Source organism: Barbus barbus, assembly GCF_936440315.1.
Source record: "Barbus barbus genome assembly, chromosome: 1".
NCBI lineage: Eukaryota > Metazoa > Chordata > Actinopteri > Cypriniformes > Cyprinidae > Barbus > Barbus barbus.
Window position 1 is genome coordinate 5,885,601 of NC_136729.1, and position 19,663 is coordinate 5,905,263.

At 40.1% G+C, this 19,663-nt stretch overlaps 1 protein-coding gene across 8 annotated transcripts in view; it reads left to right on the plus strand.

Annotated features, from left to right (window-relative positions):
• LOC306875185 (serine/threonine-protein kinase MARK2-like) overlaps nt 1–19,211 on the plus strand; it is a 55,182-nt gene extending 35,971 nt beyond the window's left edge. For 2 of the 8 annotated variants that reach the window (XM_079425636.1, XM_079425635.1), the window contains exons 15-18: nt 8,292–8,555; nt 12,344–12,370; nt 14,664–14,699; nt 16,441–19,211. In XM_079425636.1, the coding sequence (XP_079281762.1) occupies nt 8,292–8,555; nt 12,344–12,370; nt 14,664–14,699; nt 16,441–16,876 (763 nt within the window). In that variant the 3' untranslated portion in view covers nt 16,877–19,211. Of the gene's footprint in view, nt 1–3,678; nt 3,817–8,291; nt 8,556–12,343; nt 12,371–14,663; nt 14,700–16,440 lie in introns of all 8 variants that reach the window. The other 6 variants (XM_079425639.1, XM_079425638.1, XM_079425633.1 and 3 more) reach the window with 5 other exon arrangements.
• The last annotated feature ends 452 nt before the right edge of the window (nt 19,212–19,663 follow it).

Sequence of the window (19,663 nt, forward strand, 5' to 3'; positions counted from 1 at the left end):
TAATTGGATATGATCGGTTATGATTGGATGTGATTGGTTCCTGCGATAAATCCCGCCTCTTGTTTTCATGCGAGCTCTCAGCCTGAATGAAGAAAATTATGGTGTTATTGACTAATTATAAAGTAAGTAAACATTTATTTACCCAGGAAAATGTGACAACATTAAGTGTAACAGGGACACACACATATGTATAAAACTGCCTCCTCATTTTAAAACACCACCGCACGCCACTGGTCTGCGTGCGTTTCTCAATACCAAGTACGCAAATTTCTGACTTGCATCCTCGGTAGTTTGGATTTCGCAAGTCAAGTCATCTTGCCCGGCTACTGCAATTTCCTTCACTGTATTTACAATAAGACGAAATATGATATCAAACACCACTGCCTCTTTTAGTTTTCATTTAAACATTAATAGCCGCAAAATTGTAGTTCAGGGAACGTACATGCAATGAAACTAATTATTATATCAAGCAGCATTGCCTCTTTTTATTTTCATTTTAACATGTTGATAGATATATTATAAAGACCAAAGATTACCTGTTAGATTTTCCCAAAGCGAATTACATCTTATGTTTAACCACTACAGAGACATCAGAGCCAGCGGCAAATGTCAGAAGGACTAGCCGAGTTAAGGCTGCTCTTGTTGGGATACATGAGCACTGAGCGCCCGGTGATCGTGTGGAGCTCACATCTCTGAAATCAGCGATGCACATTTTCAAATGTTTTATGAAAATAAATGTTATTTATAAATCTTCATAAACCGCAGGTCTGAGTTTAAAACCACTACATTCTCGCCTGAAATACTCTTCAAACTACATTTCATGACACAATAACAGTAATATTTAGAAAATTATGTGAATATGGTGGTTGAAATACAATGCTGTGTGAACTCAACCAATCACTGCCCAAGTCCCGCCCCTGAAAGTGGGGCAAATTTTTACCCAGAACTTTTAGATCCTGGTTCCTGGGTTGGAAACATACCGAGTACTGGCCCAAAGTCCCTAGTTACTGGGGAAGTTCATGCAGTGGAAAAGGGCTTAATTTCTGAAGTAAAACAATAGGTGTAAGAAAAATGATCTTATTTTTTACTTACTTTTTTACTTATTTTCTACTACAGTGGTGTGAAAAAGTGTTGGCCCCCTTCCTAATTTATTTATTTTATTTTTTTTTGCATGTTTGTCACACTTTAATGTTTCAGATCATCAAACAAATTTAAATATTCATCAAAGATAACACAAGTAAACACAACATGCAGTTTTTAAATGAAGGGTTTTTTTAATGAAGGGAAAACAAAACAAAATCCAAACCCACATGGCCCAGTGTGAAAAAGTGTTTGCCCAAAATTACTCCAAGAGCGAATTGTCAAAATTACCCCAAGAGCGCAGCGACAAAAGACCCACAATAACATCTCAAGAACTGCAGGCATCACTTGACTCCGTTAAGTTCAGTGTTCATGACTCCACCATAAGAAAGAGACTGGGCAAAAATGGCCTGCATGGCAGAGTTCCAAGACGAAAACCGCTGCTGAGCAAAAAGAACATAAAGGCTCGTCTCAGTTTTGCCAGAAAACATCTTGATAATCCCCAAGACTTTTGGGAAAATACTCTGTGGACTGACGAGACAAAAGTTTAACTTTTTGGAAGGTGTGTGTCCCATTACATCTGGCGTAAAAGTAACACAGCATTTCAGAAAAAGAACATCATACCAACAGTAAAATATGGTGGTGGTAGTGTGATGGTCTGGGGCTGTTTTGCTGCTTCAGGACCTGGAAGACTTGCTGTGATAAATGGAACCATGAATTCAGCAGTCTACCAAAAAATCCTGAAGGACAATGTCCGGCCATCTGTTCGTGACCTCAAGCTGAAGCGAACTTGGGTTCTGCAGCAGGACAATGATCCAAAACACACCAGCAAATCCACCTGTGAATGGCTGAAGAAAAACAAAATGAAGACTTTGGAGTGGCCTAGTCAAAGTCCTGACCTGAATCCTATTGAGATGCTGTGGCATGACCTTAAAAAGGCGGTTCATGCTCAAAAACACTCCAATGTGGCTGAATTACAACAATTCTGCCAAGATGAGTGGGCCAAAATTCCTCCACAGCGCTGTAACAAATTCATTGCAAGTTATCGCAAACGCTTGATTGCAGTTGTTGCTGCTAAGGGTGGCCCAAGCAGTAGGGGCTTCATCCCAAAGGAGCCAACACTTTTTCACACCACTGTATAACCTATCACTTCTGGCCAACTATCTTATGTCATGTTCTGAGGCAGGGGTCCTGTACACTTTCATTGTTTGGAGAAAGATTGATTATTTTTAGAAAAATCTTTTTGTGTATGTCTAAACAAAAGTAAGTCATAATTCCTGAGATATAAGGGCATAAGGGTGAGGAAATAATGAGATAATTTTTTGTTTTTGGGCGAAGTATCCATTGAATTTGGTGTGAACAAGTCTTTATCTGTTGTTATTAGAGCTGTGTTCTGCTGTAGTTCTCTATGGTTGTGTAAGTATGTTATGATAACACTGATGAATGATGACGACCCCATGAATTCAATTATGCTTTCTAGAATAAGAACATCATCTGTTCCTAACATCTACTTTTGACTAGTGATGTGATGTATAAAAAAAGCCTATTTAAAAAAGCCCTGCGCTATGCACGCCCCAACTTCCTGTTTAAGTAACTAAAGTTTCGACACGGGAAAGAAAACTGTTTCCATCAAACGATTTCATGGGGTCTTTAAGAGTTAAAACCTTTTGTCCTTTTAATGCTACTGCAGGTTTTGTTGATTTGCCTGTGTGTTTTCTCATGAGCTTATCTGAAGGCATTCAGACGGTGTGTCGGGTTAAATGTTCCCCACACATCCCTCTTCCTTTTCCATTTCTTTCTCTCCCTCCTGGATCGTTTGTCTTTGAACACTCATTTTGTTTTTCTTCTGTCTGCGTTGTGAGTGTGTGTGACTTTGTGTGTCTTTGTTAGTGTATGTATAGCTTTAAATGGATTAGGGTGGCTTGTGATGGAAAAAAGCACCATTAACTCTGTTGTAAGGTTGCTGTAGTCGTCTGTAATGGGCTTAGCTTCTCTCTGTCACATAGCAAGGTGATAGCATGTTATTTCTCCACCACAAGCTCAACTAATCCCTGCATAGTGGCATGTGTGTGTGTGTGTGTGTGTTTCTTTTGTGCTTTTCTATGAAATCAGCACTCTGTTTGACCTCTCCCTCCCTCCCTCCATCTCTCCCCTCTCTCTCCTGTACCATTCACCATTGTCTCTCACTTCAGATACCCAGATCTATCTGTCTATTGATTTATCTATAAGTCTATCAGTTCGTCTATCTATTGCTCTGCCTGTCTGTATCTCTATCGGTTTATCTATCGCTCTATCCATCTATCTATCTATCACTATCTATCTTATCACTCTATCCATCTATCACTATCTATCTATCGCTCAATCTGCTGCTCTCCCTGTCTGTCTGTGGCTTTATTAATCACTCTAGCTGCCTATTGCTCTTTCTATTGCTGTCTATTTATATTGGTCTGTCTGTCTTCATTATTCTCTCTAATGTGTGCGAAGTGTTGTTTTTAATGGAATGCTTCTCCCTGCCTCCACACATACGTACACACTTGTGTTTATGTGTGTCGATTTGTGCGTGTGTGTATGGAGGGGCCGCTCTCTCTCTCCCCTCAGCCTAAACACGCCCGGGTCCCGCGCCTCCACGGCCTCGGCCGGCGCCGTGCTCTGCTCATCCTCTTCCTCACGCACCCGCCATCACAAGTCCCTCTCCGCCCATCCCTGCCCCGCAGACCTGCACTCACACCGGCCCAGGCAAGTCCCCATGCCGCCAAAGAGAAAACCCAACAGGAAGCCAGTCATGTCAACTACTGAAGAGTGTCGCATAAAGTGGTGCAATCTGGGAACTGTAGCATGTCTCAGGGGGTTTCTGCATTCTTAGAAATCATTTACTTGGCAGGGAAAGAGCTTGCAGGAAGTCAGGGTGTGACAAAAGTCGACAGAGTCGACACTGGGAGATGGTTGTGATACAAAAAGACTAAAACAAGACACATTTTCATATGGACACCAGCATATGTTTTGGCTTGTAGTCCACAGTTGTGTCCAGTCTTCTTCACTAGTAGGGGAAAAGATAGTTCCGCCAAAAATGAATAATTTACTCACCCTTGTATCATTTCTGATCTGTATGACTTAGTTTCTTCTGTGGAACATTAAATGTGGTATTTTGGAAAATGAGCTTTTTGTTTGTACAATGAAAGTCAGAGTTCTTTTGGACCTCACTGACTTGAATTGTATGGACAAAAACGAAAGTCATAGAGGTTTGGAACAACATGAGGCTCATCCAGAAGAATCACACTAAGAATTTTCATTTTGAATGGACTACTTTTTCAAACACGCAAGACTTTCTTGGTCAACCAGTTTCATTGAAAAAAAACAACATGCAGCAATGTCGTCATATACCAGCTTGGAGCAAAACACTTTTTTTCAGAAGGAATTTCAGGAACAAATAAGAAATAATAATAATTGTCACCACTTTCATGGAGTGATGAGTGGTTAGGATAGGATGTGAACGGCGATACCTGGCAGTGTTGCTGAATTAAAATAATGCTAGACAGACCCCACTTCACTTTACAGCTAATCGTGCTCCCTCCTTCTTTTAAACATTGTTTCTTATCCTCTCTTAACCATCACTGTAAGGCCACTAACAACAACCGCATATTCACACTAAACACTGACCACACCAGGAACACATTATTTATAGCGCTGCAGCTAAGGCAGCAGGGAGTGTGAGTGGTTCAAATAGCCTGTCAGTGCTGCTGTAAGTGAATGGCTGGTCTGTTGCATGCAGTGAGCTGAGCCTCTTCCGAGCGTGGTTGGGGACCATTGAGAGAAGGTACTGCCTCCCTGTTACATCGTCTCTCTCACTCCTCTGTACTTCTCTGCCCCCTGTGCACTGCCTCCTCTCTGGAGTGAAATGTACCTCAGTGCAAGGGCCATATATTCAGATCTGTGCACTGTATATATGAGTGAGTGAGTGAGGGGCCATGTACAGCACATAGTGTGGCTTATTCTGTCTCTCAAGGTCCTTTCACGTGACTCATGTCAGGACACAAGTGTTGACTTCCACAAGTGCTACAAATAGCATACAGGAAGGGAGATTTTGCAAGGTTTAACTGAAATAGTGACAGTAAACGGAAGAAAAACGTAGAACTGATGTAGCAATGGCAAGCTCATGGGTTTGATTCCCACGGTCATGAACAAAATTTGTTCATGGAACTGTCTCAGGACACTTTTAGCTGTCACTGGATCGATCCCTCTTATATCTTATGATTTTGAAAAGTCAGAGGCAAATTGAACTTTTCAACAATGTATCGGTGTCGATGGTAACAATGTAGTTTGATGCTTTACTGCTTAGAAGAACATCAACATGAGTCACGTGTAAGGGCCTTCACTTTGACAACTTAGGACTGTGTGGTTTGCCACTGTGAAATTCTCTGCTTCAAGAGCGAATATATATGGAATATGTGAATAATACTAAATGCATGTCACATCATACATGTTTCATGTGTGTTCTGACATAAGTCAAACCTGCAGATGTGTTTTCCCAGTGGCATGGGTTTGGCTCTTAAGCTCCTGCTCATATTTGCTCGAGTGAGTGCATGTTTTTAATTTTTACTTCTTAGCGTTTAGCTGTGTGCCATATCTAACATACTACAGTGTTATCATGGGAGCATCTGAGTCCCTTGCTAAGGTGTTGTGTTTGTGTGTATTAGTTTGCACAGCAGTTATTTTTCCCCAAATCTGCCCCTGAGTATTCTTGCTCCATAGTAAAGTGATAGAGTTGGACACTCTCCCAGTGATGTGCAGTCTTTCAGGCCCCCGGTTTAATCCACCCTGAAGTTTTAGTGATGACCTGCTGTGAACTTTTGTGCAAAGAGGGTTTGAGAAGGTCATTTTTAGCCAGTGTATTGAGGTCATACTAGGATCTGCAAAAGGTAAGTGATTATGGTGCTGCCAAAATGTTTAGAAAATAAATAAATGAAAAATGTTAAAAGAAGAAGAGGTGAAAAAAGGAGAAATTGAGTCATTGGCATTGTAAACAAGACAAGAAAAATAAATGGGGTTGAATTTGATTTCATGATGGCTGTAAAAAAAAATCTTTATAAGTTTTTACTTTCTACAAGTGGACCAGTGTGTGTAACCTTGTCAAATCAGGAGCTATAAACATGTCCCTAAATGAGACAATAATGTGGTGTCTGTTTATAGAGCAGATCATTGTTTGTTATTCCAAGCACAGCTATGTTTCTGAGAAGGGTCCAGCATGCTTCACTTCCTGGCTGAAGTGGATGGACAGTGTTTGTGATCTAGCTTTACACAGTTCAGTTACACAGTCATGTGACCTCCCTGGCTGTGCTTGTGCCAGTTGGCGACTGGTTCTGGCTAGGTTCTACTACACTGGTTGGCACTTAAACAGATTGGTTGAGTGAGATTTTCACAGACAGTGTGCAGAAAGGACAGCTATGGGGGAGGTGTACTGCTTCTCTACACACGCTTGGTTGGACACACTCACTCACAGATACACACAAATTACTGTGTGCAAGTTTCACAATATCCCTGATCTGTGTGTGTGTGTGTGTGTGTATTTTTGAAGTTAAACTTCATGATTTCATGGAGATTGTTTTATGAATGCATAAATCAAGTGTTTTTCATATTTACAAAGCAGGGTTGAAACACCCATTATCTGCTATTCTTTCTGCAGACAAAAGTAGTGAAAATCAACCTTCCATGCCCATATTTTATTTGATTTTATATTCAATTTTTAATTAAGGTTTTACAATGCATTTAATTTTTTAGGTTACTCTTTATTTTGCAGTGTCATTATTACAGTGTAATTGTATATTTAAGTACGGAGTTATATTAACAACATGTACTTATGCATATAATTATGCATAATTTATTGTTACAACGTGTGACAATGACACTTTAAAATAAATGGTTATCTATTTTTTTTTTTAAATTTAACCTTTATTTAAATGGAAAACATTTCAAATGCATTTAAATTTATTGAAATCACTTTTCTTTAAAAAAAAAAAAAAGAAAGTAAATATACATTTTTAAAGGGGTTATATGATGCGATTTCAAGTTTTCCTTTCTCTTTGGAGTGTTACAAGCTGATTGTGCATGGACAAGATCCCTGAAGTTGCAAAAACTAAAGTCTCAAAACCAAAGAGATATTCTTTATCAAAATTAAGACTCTGCCACGCCCCCCTAAAACGGCTCGTTCAAACACGCCCCCACATGTCTACGTCACGATGTGGAAATATTTGCGTAAGGCATGGTTTCAGTAACCACAGTAGTGTTGATGCAGTCATAACATGGAGACGCTGTGTGTTTCTAGGCGAAAGCAAAAGCACTTTATTTGGCCTTCCGAAAGTAGATGCATAGGAATCATTAAGATTACTTACAACAGAACAGCACAACCCAGATGTTATCACAACGCATTTTATGGACGACCGTTTCGTGAACCTAGGAGAGGAGGTAATTCTTAGTTTGCTATGACAATCTGGCACTTCTGAATCAGCGTCTGTATGTTTTGTTATTAGTTTAAGTATTTGCTATTAGACTGTTCAAATGCAGAGTTTTGCGTGTCGTGTGTGTGTGTGTGTGTGTGCGCGTGTGTCTGTGAGAGAGAGAGAGACAGAGTCACATCTCAGCACAGCTATTTTAATTGCGGTTTGTGTGTGTGAGAGAGAGAGACAGGGTCACATCACAGCTGAGTGTACAGCCCATCAGAAATAGTCTTAATCGCGGCTTGTTTGCAAACACATAGGAGCATCATCACTTTGTCTGTCACGCGACTCTGTTTCCCTCTCGGGCTTGAACTGATGGTAAAACTAACTACATTATTAACCGTTTTTACTTTAATTTTGAAAGCTGAAGCTCGTGGTTATGGAAAGAGTACATTTCCGACGTTGCTTGTGGTTTTCGGCCAATCACAATGCACTATGCCAGTTGGCCAATCAGAGCAGACTGTGCTTGTCGGAAGGAGGGACTTTGTAGAAAACGAAACGTTTGAGAGAGGCGGGGCATAGAGGACCTACAATAATGTACAGTATTTGAAAAATAATGTGTTTTTTGAACATTAAAGTATGTCATCATGTTCTGTTACACCAAATACACAAAATAATGATCTTTAAAAAAGCATCATATGACCCCTTTAAATACTGATCCTGCCATGTCCTCATCTTTCTTTGTTTCCTTTTCTTTGGGGAAAAATTGCTTTGTCACAGTGATCCCCGACAGAGAGCACCTGGTGCTTCCCCATCAGCCCACAATATCAGCAGCGCAGCTGGGATGGACCGTACCAATTTCCCTAGAGGGGTGCCCATCCGCAACACCTTCCACCTCGGCCAGCAGCGGGGCGCACGGGACCAACAGGGTTCTCCTTACCACGGGGCGCCTGCCTCCCCTTCTCTTTCCCATGGCAACAACCAACAACGACGACCCGTGGTTTCCGGCATCTTCAGCAAGTTCACCTCCAAGTTTGTGCGCAGGTGAGATAGACGACCAGTGTTTGATAAATCAGTAGATTGACATGAAGCTGCAAAAATGATAGGGGAAGTCACTGATTTCAGGAGGTGTTAACAACCCAAGAAGCCCGATTGTGACTGAGCATGGTGGTGTGAGGATGAGTGCGATGAATGCCATTTATTTTCATCAGTTAAAGATAGACTAGGTGCTGATGAAAAATAACAGAAAGAGACTTGGAAGACAAAGCAAACGCATCAGCACACTCTCACACCTCCTGCTGAGTGTTATTTCATAGGTGTCTGTCATTATATTCGGTTAGTATGCTGGTTGGTTGTCCGTCTGTTATCAAACAGCTTCACAAGTGGATTTGTTCTTGCAAAACGCCAGCACACGCAATCACAATGTTCAACAGAGTCTTGGGTATTGTCATCATTTCACCCGCAAGGTCAGGCCTTTTTAAGGCAATCAAAGTGCTGTTAGTACCCATAATCCCAACACGAATCTCAGCTCATTTAAACACATGCAGATTTCTCATCATTTTCATCATCTCTGTCTCCAAGTTCCAGCACACATGTCTAGCTTTTCCGCACCTCCGTGGCGACAGTATCCTTGGTAACAGCTGAGGTATTGCATTCCCCTGCTCTATAAATACTTGTGGAGGGGACACCGTGGCATCCACTCACTAGTGCCAGTTTACAAAAAATGTATGGCTTACATTGTGCTGTATTGCTTGTTCAAAAGCACAAAATCTCAGTTGCACTTTGAGGAACATAAGAACGTGTTCAGTATTAGTCTTTCGTTTCTGTTCAGTCTCAGATTTCAAAGGAAATGGTGAAATGACAGATGGCGTTTTCTATGTCCGTGTGTATCTGTTTGTTTTTGTGTCCTTTTGTGTATACATTCAAGCCAGTGTGGGAATGGTTCGACATGAACAAGATTTATGCGTCTTAATAAATTAATGTAAACCTCTTTTCTGAAGGTCAACATGAAATGGCATTCGCAACCCATTTTACTTCTGAAATATGATATTTGCCTAAATGAAACAGAATATTAGTAAAAAATGGACATTATATTATATTATATGCCAAAATGGGGCCAGGCATGAATGTGAGCATCTAGTTATAACTTAATGGTAATGCCTGTTTCAGATTTATTGTTGAATAAATGAAATATCTGCAACTTCTTTTTTTACACTACCATTCAAAAGTTTGGGGTCTTTATGATTCTTGAGCAGCAAATCAGTATATCAGAATGATTTCTAAAGAATCATGTGACGTGACACTGAAGACTGGAGTAACTGCTGCTAAAAAATTCAGCCTTGCCATCACAGGAATAAATTACATTTTTAAAATATATTAAAATAGAAAAGTTATTTTAAATTGTATAATATTAAACAATATTATTGTATTAGTAAACACATAAAACACGCACTGCCGCTTACAATGAGGCTCTTCTGATCGGGAATATGAGCGAGTACAAAGCATCGTGCTATGCTCTCCGACGCGCAGTAAGAGCCGCTAAACACAGATACAGAAAGAGAATTGAGTCTCATTTCCAGCTCAATGACTCGACAGATGTGGCAGGGACTGAGGACCATCTATGCCTTCGGAAACAAATCCTCCGCGGAGGTGAGAGCAGATCCGTTGCTGGCTGACGAGTTAAAGACCTACTATGGCCGCTTCGATTGTAACGTCCAGCGCGTCAGGAAGCAGCAGGCAGAGCAGTGATGATCCTGTAATCACCGTGTCGGAGGATGAGGTTCGGAGGGCGCTAAAGAAAGTGAACGTCAGGAAAGCAGCCGGAACTGATGGGATAACCGGCCGTGTTCTGAGGTCCTGCGCTGATCAGCTCGCTGTCACATGGACAGCAACAATGGGAATTATGTAAGGCTGCTATTCATTGACTATAGCTCAGCTTTCAACACTATAGTCCCCATCAAGCTGGCATCTAAACTTACAGACCTCGGCCTAAACTCCTCACTCTGTGACTGGATTCAAGACTTCCCCACCGGCAGACCTCAAGTGGTGAAAGTTGGCCAGTTCACCTCAAACTCCATCACTCTGAACATAGGAGCCCCACAGGGCTGTGTCCTGAGTCCCCTGCTCTACTCTCTCTACACGCATGACTGCGTATCCTCTCACAGCTCCACATCTATTATCAAATTCGCTGATGATACTGTGGTTCTGGGCCTCATCTCCAACAATGATGAGACCGCATACTTGGATGAGGTAGAGAGACTCACAGCATGGTGCCAGGACAACTGTCTCTCACTGAATGTGAGCAAAACTAAAGAGCTGATCACGGACTTTAGGAAGAGACAGCAGCGGCCCTACACTCCTCTTATGATCAGTGGGACCCCTGTGGAGAGGGTGAGTAGCTTCAAGTACCTCGGTGTAAACATCTCCGAGAACCTGACTTGGACTACACACATCCAAACACAGGTTAAGAAAGCCAGGCAAAGACTGTACCATCTGCGACAGCTGAGGAAATTCAGGGTCTCAGCAGCAATCCTGAAAACTTTCTATTCAGGGACCATAGAAAGTGTATTGACTCAGTGCATCTCAGTGTGGTATGGAAACAGCTCCAATCAGGACTGCAAAGCTCTACAGAGAGTTGTGCGCTTAGCTGAGCGCATCTCAGGGTCTGCTCTCCCCTCTCTGCAGGACATCTACCTCAAACGCTGCAAAAATAGAGCTGTGAAAATCATTAAGGACTCAAATCACCCTGGTAACCATCTATTCACTTTGCTTCCATCTGGTAAGCGCTTCTGTAGCCTGATGGCAAAAACTGAGAGACTTCGGAGGAGCTTCTTCCCCCAGGCCATCAGGCTCCTAAACTCTAACTCTGTGTCATAACATCACATGACTCCATGTTAATATCAATATATCAATAAGCTATTCATAATTTTTCTACCTCATATTGCTGCTATTTATATACCCTGTACAACTTTTTTGCACATTCCTCTTATTACTATTTAAGTCAACAACATACTGACCTGTACTGACCTGCACATTTATATTTATATTTTTTTATCTTTTATTTTATTTTATTCTTTTTTTTTTTCTCTACTTTTCTTTTTTTAAATATTTGTATACTTTATTATTGCACTGTCCTTGGAGCGGACCTGACTTACATTTCACTGCTGGTTATACTCTGTATAATTGTGTATGTGACAAATAAAACTCTTGAATCTTGAAATAACTGCAGCCTTAATAAGCATAAGAGACTTTTCAAAAAGAATAAAAATCTTACCAACCTCAAAATTTTTGAATGGTAATGTATATTAATGTAATATGCCTTGAAATTACCAGCTATATTATTTTATTGAAAAGGTTGCATTATCTGAAACAGTATCTACTGGCTATTGGTTAACATTGTCTTCACCACCTGAGTGGCCTAGGCCAGTCATGAAGGTTAGTCATTTCAGAGGTGGAGCTAAATGATGAGTTTATTTTATTTGAGTGTAATTTGCAATGATTAACTGTGCACATGTACTAAATTTCCAGTCTTATTGTGCCTTGAATTTAGTAAATTCGATACTTCAGATAAAGCGGTTTGTGTAAGCATTCCAACCCTTTTATGAGTGTTAATAATTGACTTAATAGTTTAATTGCATGCAGTGACCCAGATTACTAATGTTATTTGCTCATTCTGTACAGTTTAAGCAGATAACCCATCAAATAACCCCAGACTGATTGTTGCTGTGTCCAGGGCAACCCAACCACTTTGACATTTTAAATTGCTTTTTTGCTCTTCAATTCACATATATACATTTCTTTTCTTCTTTTTTCCTTTTACTTTTGTTTTGTAGAAATCTGTCATTCAGATTCCCCAGAAGGTAGGCAACGATGACCCTAACCCCCCTTTGTTTAAGGCTTGTTTTGACCCTGTTCCTTGTCTACATCCCTCAGTGTGTTCTGTCGTTGGCCCTTTTTTTCCTGGTTGTTTATTTTGTGTGCAGTTTCATGGCCAGCACTAACGACCAACTTTACCCCTAAAAACACCTCCGTCCTCAACTTTCCACAGTAACACCCAGTGCCTTTCCTCTCCGTCTCCATCCTTTTATTTCCCCTCCCTGTCAGTTCACCTGGTGCCCTTACCTGTGTGTCCCAGATTCTGTGTGTGACTAGTGTCTCCGCCTGCTCGAATAACACAAGGCTTTGATAACAGGACCTGATGTCAAAATTAAGACGGCTAAAAGGATATGGTGTCATGGAAATAGAAATCCACAAGCACAGTTACTTGCATACACTATTGTTCAAAGGTTTTGGGTCTATATGTTTTTTTTTTAAGAAATTAATAGCTTTATTCAACAAGAAAGAATGCATAAAATTGATCAAATTTGTTGTCTTTCAAAAGATTTCTACTCTGCTGTTTATTTTAACTTTACATTCACCAAATGATCCTGTAAAAAAAAAAAAAAAATCACGATTACCATAAAAATATTAATGTTTCTTGAGAACCAAATCAGTATATTAGATTGATTTCTAAAGCATCATGTGAAACTGAAGCCTGGAGTTATGGCTGCTAAAAATTCAGCTTTGCCATCACAGGAATAACTTACATTTTAAAGTATATTGTAATAGAAAACATTGTAATTATATTTCACAATATTACTGTATTTTGATCAAATAAATGCAGCCTTGGTGAACATAAGAGACTTTTGAACACTAGTGTATGTCACAGTTGTTTTGGCACAGGTCGTCTTCCTCATTTTGGCTCATAGAGGAAGTCATCGCTTGAATAGCTGAGCAAGAAATGGGAAACAAAATACTGTTAGCAATTAGTATTAATTATGATCATCTAAATGTCGCTTCTAGAAAGAATGTTGTTATGCTAAAGGCAGGCTGCCATTGTAAAGATAATAAATGTTAATGTCAGGTTTTTTTGAGGAAAAGGAAAAAGGATGACAAAGACAAAGAATGGTTATCTTGTGCAGAACGTTTCCTCTCTCTATCTTTCACTTGCTCATTAACAATGACAACATCTACAGAAGCTGAGACCGGCCAGCTGTCAGACTTTGTCCTGCTCAAACACCTAAAACCAAACTTTCCCCATCGCACTTCTTTCTCTCTCTCTTTCTCTATTGATGCAGCATTCTCAGAATCTGTTTGACTGATGACTCACTCACACACAGGCACCTGGTGAATGGACGTCACCATCTGTCTGAAGTCACTGGCACAAAAACACGGAGTTTGAATTAACAAAGACATTTTCTTCCACTGACATAATTATGTTGATAACCTGTTCATATTTTAGTAACCAAAGTGATGCGAGGTGCTAATATTATCGTCTTAGAGACCAACAGAGGGCGTGAGCGAGCAGTATATTTAAGGAAATACATGTCTTTGCGCCCTCTGGTGGTCAAACCTGTAACCTGTATTTTGTGATTCATGCCTGTTGGTGACCAAGTGTTCTTTGCAGGAGTTGTCAAATGGCTCATGTTTCTTTCAGTGCTTAAACAACTCAAATGCTCAATTTGTTTTTAAATGTGACTCTTAGCAGAAGGGCTCTGACGGTGCTGTCAGTTTGCTAAGGGCCTGTTTGTCTGTTTGTGTGTGTGTCTGGTGGCGTGTTCGGGATGCTTGTGTTCTTGGCCAGACAGACTATAGGGGCAGGTGACTGTTGGATGTGAGTTGTTACCATGGTGATGGGGCTCTGTAGAATCCTTTTGAGCATCTTGGACAGACCTGCATCATTCCACCCCATTTCATGTTACTGAAGCAGTCTGTCTGATTCATCTGTTCATTAGCATTACACACGCACAGTTCCAGTTGCATACAGTAGATCAGCTCAGTAACTGTGTGTGTGTGCATTTTTAACAAAGAATTATAATATATCAAAGTAATACCACACAGGATACTATGCTGTTGTCCTGAATGTATATCATCGCTGCTGTGATTCTTTTGTGGGCAGGAGGCTACAGACAGTACACTGCATAAATAGCCTTGAAATTACTTTTAAAATAGGAATGAACAAGTGAATCAGTGGAGTGTGGTGGTTCTGGATGGGGCAAATGATTTCATAACCTCATGTGGTGCTAGACAGTCCTTCCCCTTCCTGATCACTGTACTGAATGAGTTCAACTAGAACTCAGACTAAGACTAAACTCTTGAATTTTTTTCGAGGAGCCCCTATGAGGGAGAGGGTCAAGAGGAGGGGAACAGGTGAGAACAAAACATAAGGATTTCTTCATAAGACCTAATCAGTAGATCTTTAGGAGGTGTAATTGGGCTGCAAAGGGGCTTTTAAATGGTTGATAATTGGTTTTTAACAAATATTAGTAGGTACACAGTGGGATTTAATTGGAGGATTAATTGCTGTGTGGATGATCGTGTGTGTGTGGGAGTACCTGGGATGTGTTTTGATTTTTAATTGATTTATAATTTGTCTTAAATTTGTTTACAATTAATACATTTCAGATTACTGCCTGTCTCTCTGTTTCTACATGGCAAACGCATGCACAGTTGAAAGTTTTCTGCTCGTTATATATCAAATCTTTAATTCTGTGAACACATCTCCGCTACTCCTCAATTCGGACCTGCGCTTTGTCTTAGATATTTTGAGCATCACCATGAACAGGAACCAAATGAAGTACTAGTATTGTATTATGAGTGCAATGCTGCCTTCAAGTCATACGATCATATTTATGAGTTTAATATGCATAGGCACCACCATAAAAATAAAATAACAGGTGTTTTTTTTAACTGGTTTCCTGACTTCATTTCAATCCTGATACAATTAAGTTATAATGGTGAATTTTTATGGTACAATTTAGTTTGTAGGCATTTTGGGTACTGCTGATGTTGAATAGTGATCAAGTTTGCTTGATAAAAATACTTTTTACGTAAAAGAGTATACATGTTAAAGTACATACGCTACTTTTCAAAAGTTTGGAGTCATTACATTTAGTTTTCAGTTTTTTGTGTTCAATGCCACATTTATTTGATCAAAAATACAGTAAAAACTAATATTTTATTATCAATTTAAAACAGTTGTGCTGCTTAATACTTGTTTTGAATTTAAATAAAAAGGATTGATGAATAGAAAGCAAAAAAAACCTATTTATTTTAAATAAACTGTTTTGTGACAATATAAAGGTGTTTACTGTGACTTTGATCAGTTTCATGCATCCTTGCTGAATAAAAGTATTTTGAAAGATAGTGTAGATAAATTCCGCACCTAATGTGCATTGTTTATTTTTCATTTTGCTGTGGTAAAAATCTTCCTAAAATATGAAAATGCCCAACGCACCATTTTTATCAACTAAAGTCACATCATTTCCCACATTTGTCAGAACTTGAAGACAGCTTTGACTAGCATACTTACCCAGCTGAACCTAATTCTGCTTTTGTCATTGAGCAACATTAAGTCATTTGAACAAACCAAATCACATTTAGTCTTTTTATGAGAGGGAGAAATTTAGAGCTTCTTAAAGGCTCAACGTGAAGCTGAACAGGCTCAGACTTCCTTCAACTGTCATATTCACTCGAGAGTCAATAAAACGTTGTACTTTAAGCATGTGAGGTGCGACTTCACATCCTTAGCACGGCACATGCAAGAATGCCTTAATGAAAGGTGTTCACTTGAAGCAGAAGCCTTTCACTGTTCCATGTGTTTGCGCCACATCAATTTGCACACGAACGGATGCATGCATGCTTTCCTCTGCAACGTTTCCAGTTGTTTATTGCCGTATGTCTCTCTCCAACCATGTCCACTGCCTTATCCATTCTCTCTCTTTCCTCAACACCCTCAATTTCTCTCAACGATTTCTTACTGTTCTCCCACACACCTTCCCTCATCTTCTTTGTTCTCTCGTTCCTTCCTATCTCTCCTCGTTCACCACCTACCGACATTCTCTCAACCTCCCCCACCTCCATCCTTGTCTCTCCATCCCTGTCTCTACAGATCTATGCTCAGCAGCGCAGAGAAGTCGGAGAAGACCAGCGTTGGGCTGGAAGATGACAACAAAGACTCCTCCTCCTCCCCCGGGGACGGGACTTCTCCAGCCGCTCCCGTGTCCTCGCTTAAAGACCAGGCGAAGCCTCGCTCGCTCCGCTTCACCTGGAGCATGAAGACCACATCTTCCATGGAGGCCGGTGAGATGATGAAGGAGCTTCGGAAGGTCCTTGACGCCAACAGCTGCGAGTACGAGTTGCGCGAGCGCTACATGGTGCTGTGCATGGCCGGTAACCCCGCCCGCGACGACTTCGTCCAATGGGAGATGGAGGTGTGCAAGCTGCCCCGCCTCTCGCTTAACGGCGTGCGCTTCAAGAGGATATCTGGGACGTCTATTGCCTTCAAAAACATTGCCTCCAAAATCGCCAACGAGCTGAAACTGTGAGAGGAGAAAGAGATGAGAAAAGTGAAAAAGTAGCATATTAAAGAGTCTCTGAACAGGGATGAGTGAGGATTGTATTGCTCAAACACAACCTGCTGGTATGGGTAGGTACAGAGAGAGAGATATAAGATCAGATTCATACAAACGGGGGGGAAAAGTAGCACACTGGCCCTTCATTCCTGCTCATTGAAGAGTTTTGGAAGAGTAATCTCTGCAGGTTCTTGGTTCATTGTCCTGAACATGTTCAATTCAGAAAGGCGACAAATGAATTTTGAATTCATTTAGTTCTCGTTGTACACTCGCACACAAACGCACCTATTGCCTATTGAAACGGATAGAGCTTAAAACGCCAAACTTGTAAGGGGGTGGCCCTAAAATATTCACAGGGTGGATGTGGGCAGTTTAGGACAGAAGTTTGTGCCCCTTTAAGAGAGACACGCACTCTCTCTCTCTCTCTCTCTCTCTCTCTCTCTCTCTCTCTCTGTTTATTTCTTCCTCTTCTTCTATCGACAGGGTCACTCCTCACCGTTGTTTAGTAAGGGCCAGAACTTGATCCAATACTGAGAGGATTTTAAATTCTGGTTAAGGTGATTTTAATTCTTAATCGGCTGGGTTTAGATTTGCTGCACTGGAATGGGTGAATTTCTGTTGCCTTTTATTTTCTTATAGAAATTAAATGTTTCATTGTTGTATTTACCAATGATTGTTTTAATATTATTCCTAGGAAAAACATTTTGTTTTCTTTTTTTGTGGTCTTGTGTTATTGATCGTGCTATGCCTTTGTATAAAGAGTGTCTGAAAAAGCACCACATGACTCCCACTGAACCTTTCACACTCTCACCCCACTTTGTCGCAAAGGATTATGGGGCAGCAAGTACTCTTCTCACACTTAAAACAAAAAAAGTCACTGGAAAAGACATTAAAGGACTCAGTCTTTGCAACTAATCATTCCCATGCCATTTTCCTGACTTAGGAACTGATCTCGAGCTCTTCTTCTCTGCATCCAACCCCTTTCATGGTTCAAGCCAAGAACTTTCCACCTCGTCTCATCTGCAGGTGGCTTTTTGGCATTACGCATTTGATGGTACACTCTTTATGAAAACTTGTCGTGATTGAATGTGTGTGTGTGTGTGTGTGTGTGTGAGAGAGATGGAGTGTCATATCTGAATAACCAAAAGGCTTGCTTAGTTTCATATTCAATGCAGAGACTATTAATACGTAGCTTTGAGACAAGTACCTGCTATGAAGAGTCAAATATCGGCGTTCTGTTAATTCCAATATTTCGTTGGCATTATCATTTTCACTATATTGAAATCAGTTTGGATGTCATTCTTGCACAAGCAGATCAGTAATTCGACAACCTGCAAATGTGTCTGCATAAAAGAGAGCAAAAAGGTACACTGACTGAGCTAGAAAGGCACAGTGTGTTTCCATCCATTTCTGCTGAGCTGTAGATACTTGCTTGCATCCTCTAGTTGACATCGGGTGTACTGTCACCTCTGTTGTTGTGTAAAGAGGAAGGGGGTTGGGATCAGATCTCCTTAAGTCTGTCACCACCAGTTTGGGGACAACTGCACATGTGTGTTTTATATCTTCATAGAAAATAATGATTATCCTTTTTTTTTTTGTCATGTACTTTGCTGTTCTCACAAATGATCATTTGTTCAAGGTGCTGGGGATCCCATTATCTTAAGTATTGTTATTTTTCTTCAGGTTGATTATTTTTATTTACACAAGTTTTTCGTTGCTGTAATTTTATTATTTGTGTCAGACTCTTTACTGTTGGGTTAGGGGGGTTCGCATAGAAATACACCAAATGTTTGTTAGTTTTTTTTTCTGTTTGTGCAAAGATGATTATGATCAATGATAGTAATAAAACAATTAAATTCAAGCTGACTGTATTAAAACTGATGCAGTTTGTTCTGAGGTTTAATACATGTGTGTGGTATCTCTGAAGGTATGCTTGATTGCTAAACTAAGCTCTTGATATACTTGCTTTTAAGTGGCATATAGTAACAATTGAGTCCTAACCAGGTGCCACGAGATAAATGAGTTGGGTTTTTGTTTTTTTTGTCCTAAACAAGGGGTTTCTAAACTTTGAGGATCCCCATGTACGATGACACTAAACTATAAAAGCAGCTATATATTTTAACTTAAAGGAACTATTTATACTGTATGAGAAACATAAGATTAAGATTGATATAATGAAAGAAACAATGTTTAAAAAGATATGTATGTGCCGTACTAAAACCCTAAGAAGTTTAAATGTTATCTGGAAAATAATTGCTTTCTATTTAACCCTTACTTTTGTGATGGGGTCAATTTGACCCACATTTAAACAGCTTAAAAAAAACTGGTATTTGCTATTTTCTTTAAGTCTTGTGGGGGGTTTTCTCATTTGGGGTCATGAATTTGGAGATGGTGTTTTGGAAAATTATATAAAAATATAAATATTTAATATGGCGACATCTATTACTTTGGAAAGTTACATCATAGGTGACACACGAGTCCATTCGAGGAGACTGCGGTCAGGCCAGCAGTTACGTCACGTTATTTAGAGCTGCGTGCATATACTAGGCGTTGCGGTAATAGCGAGTAAAAACACAGATCAAAGGAAAAGCGATCTCTGGCATTCATTCAGCCAGTTTCTCTGTCAATGATTGAATGAATGAATAAAGATGGATTAACTAATTTCAAAAAGCATGTTTTTTCATTCTGCTTTTCCTTTGATCTGTGTTTTTACTCGCTATTACCGCAACGCCTAGTATATGCGCGCACCACAAAATAACG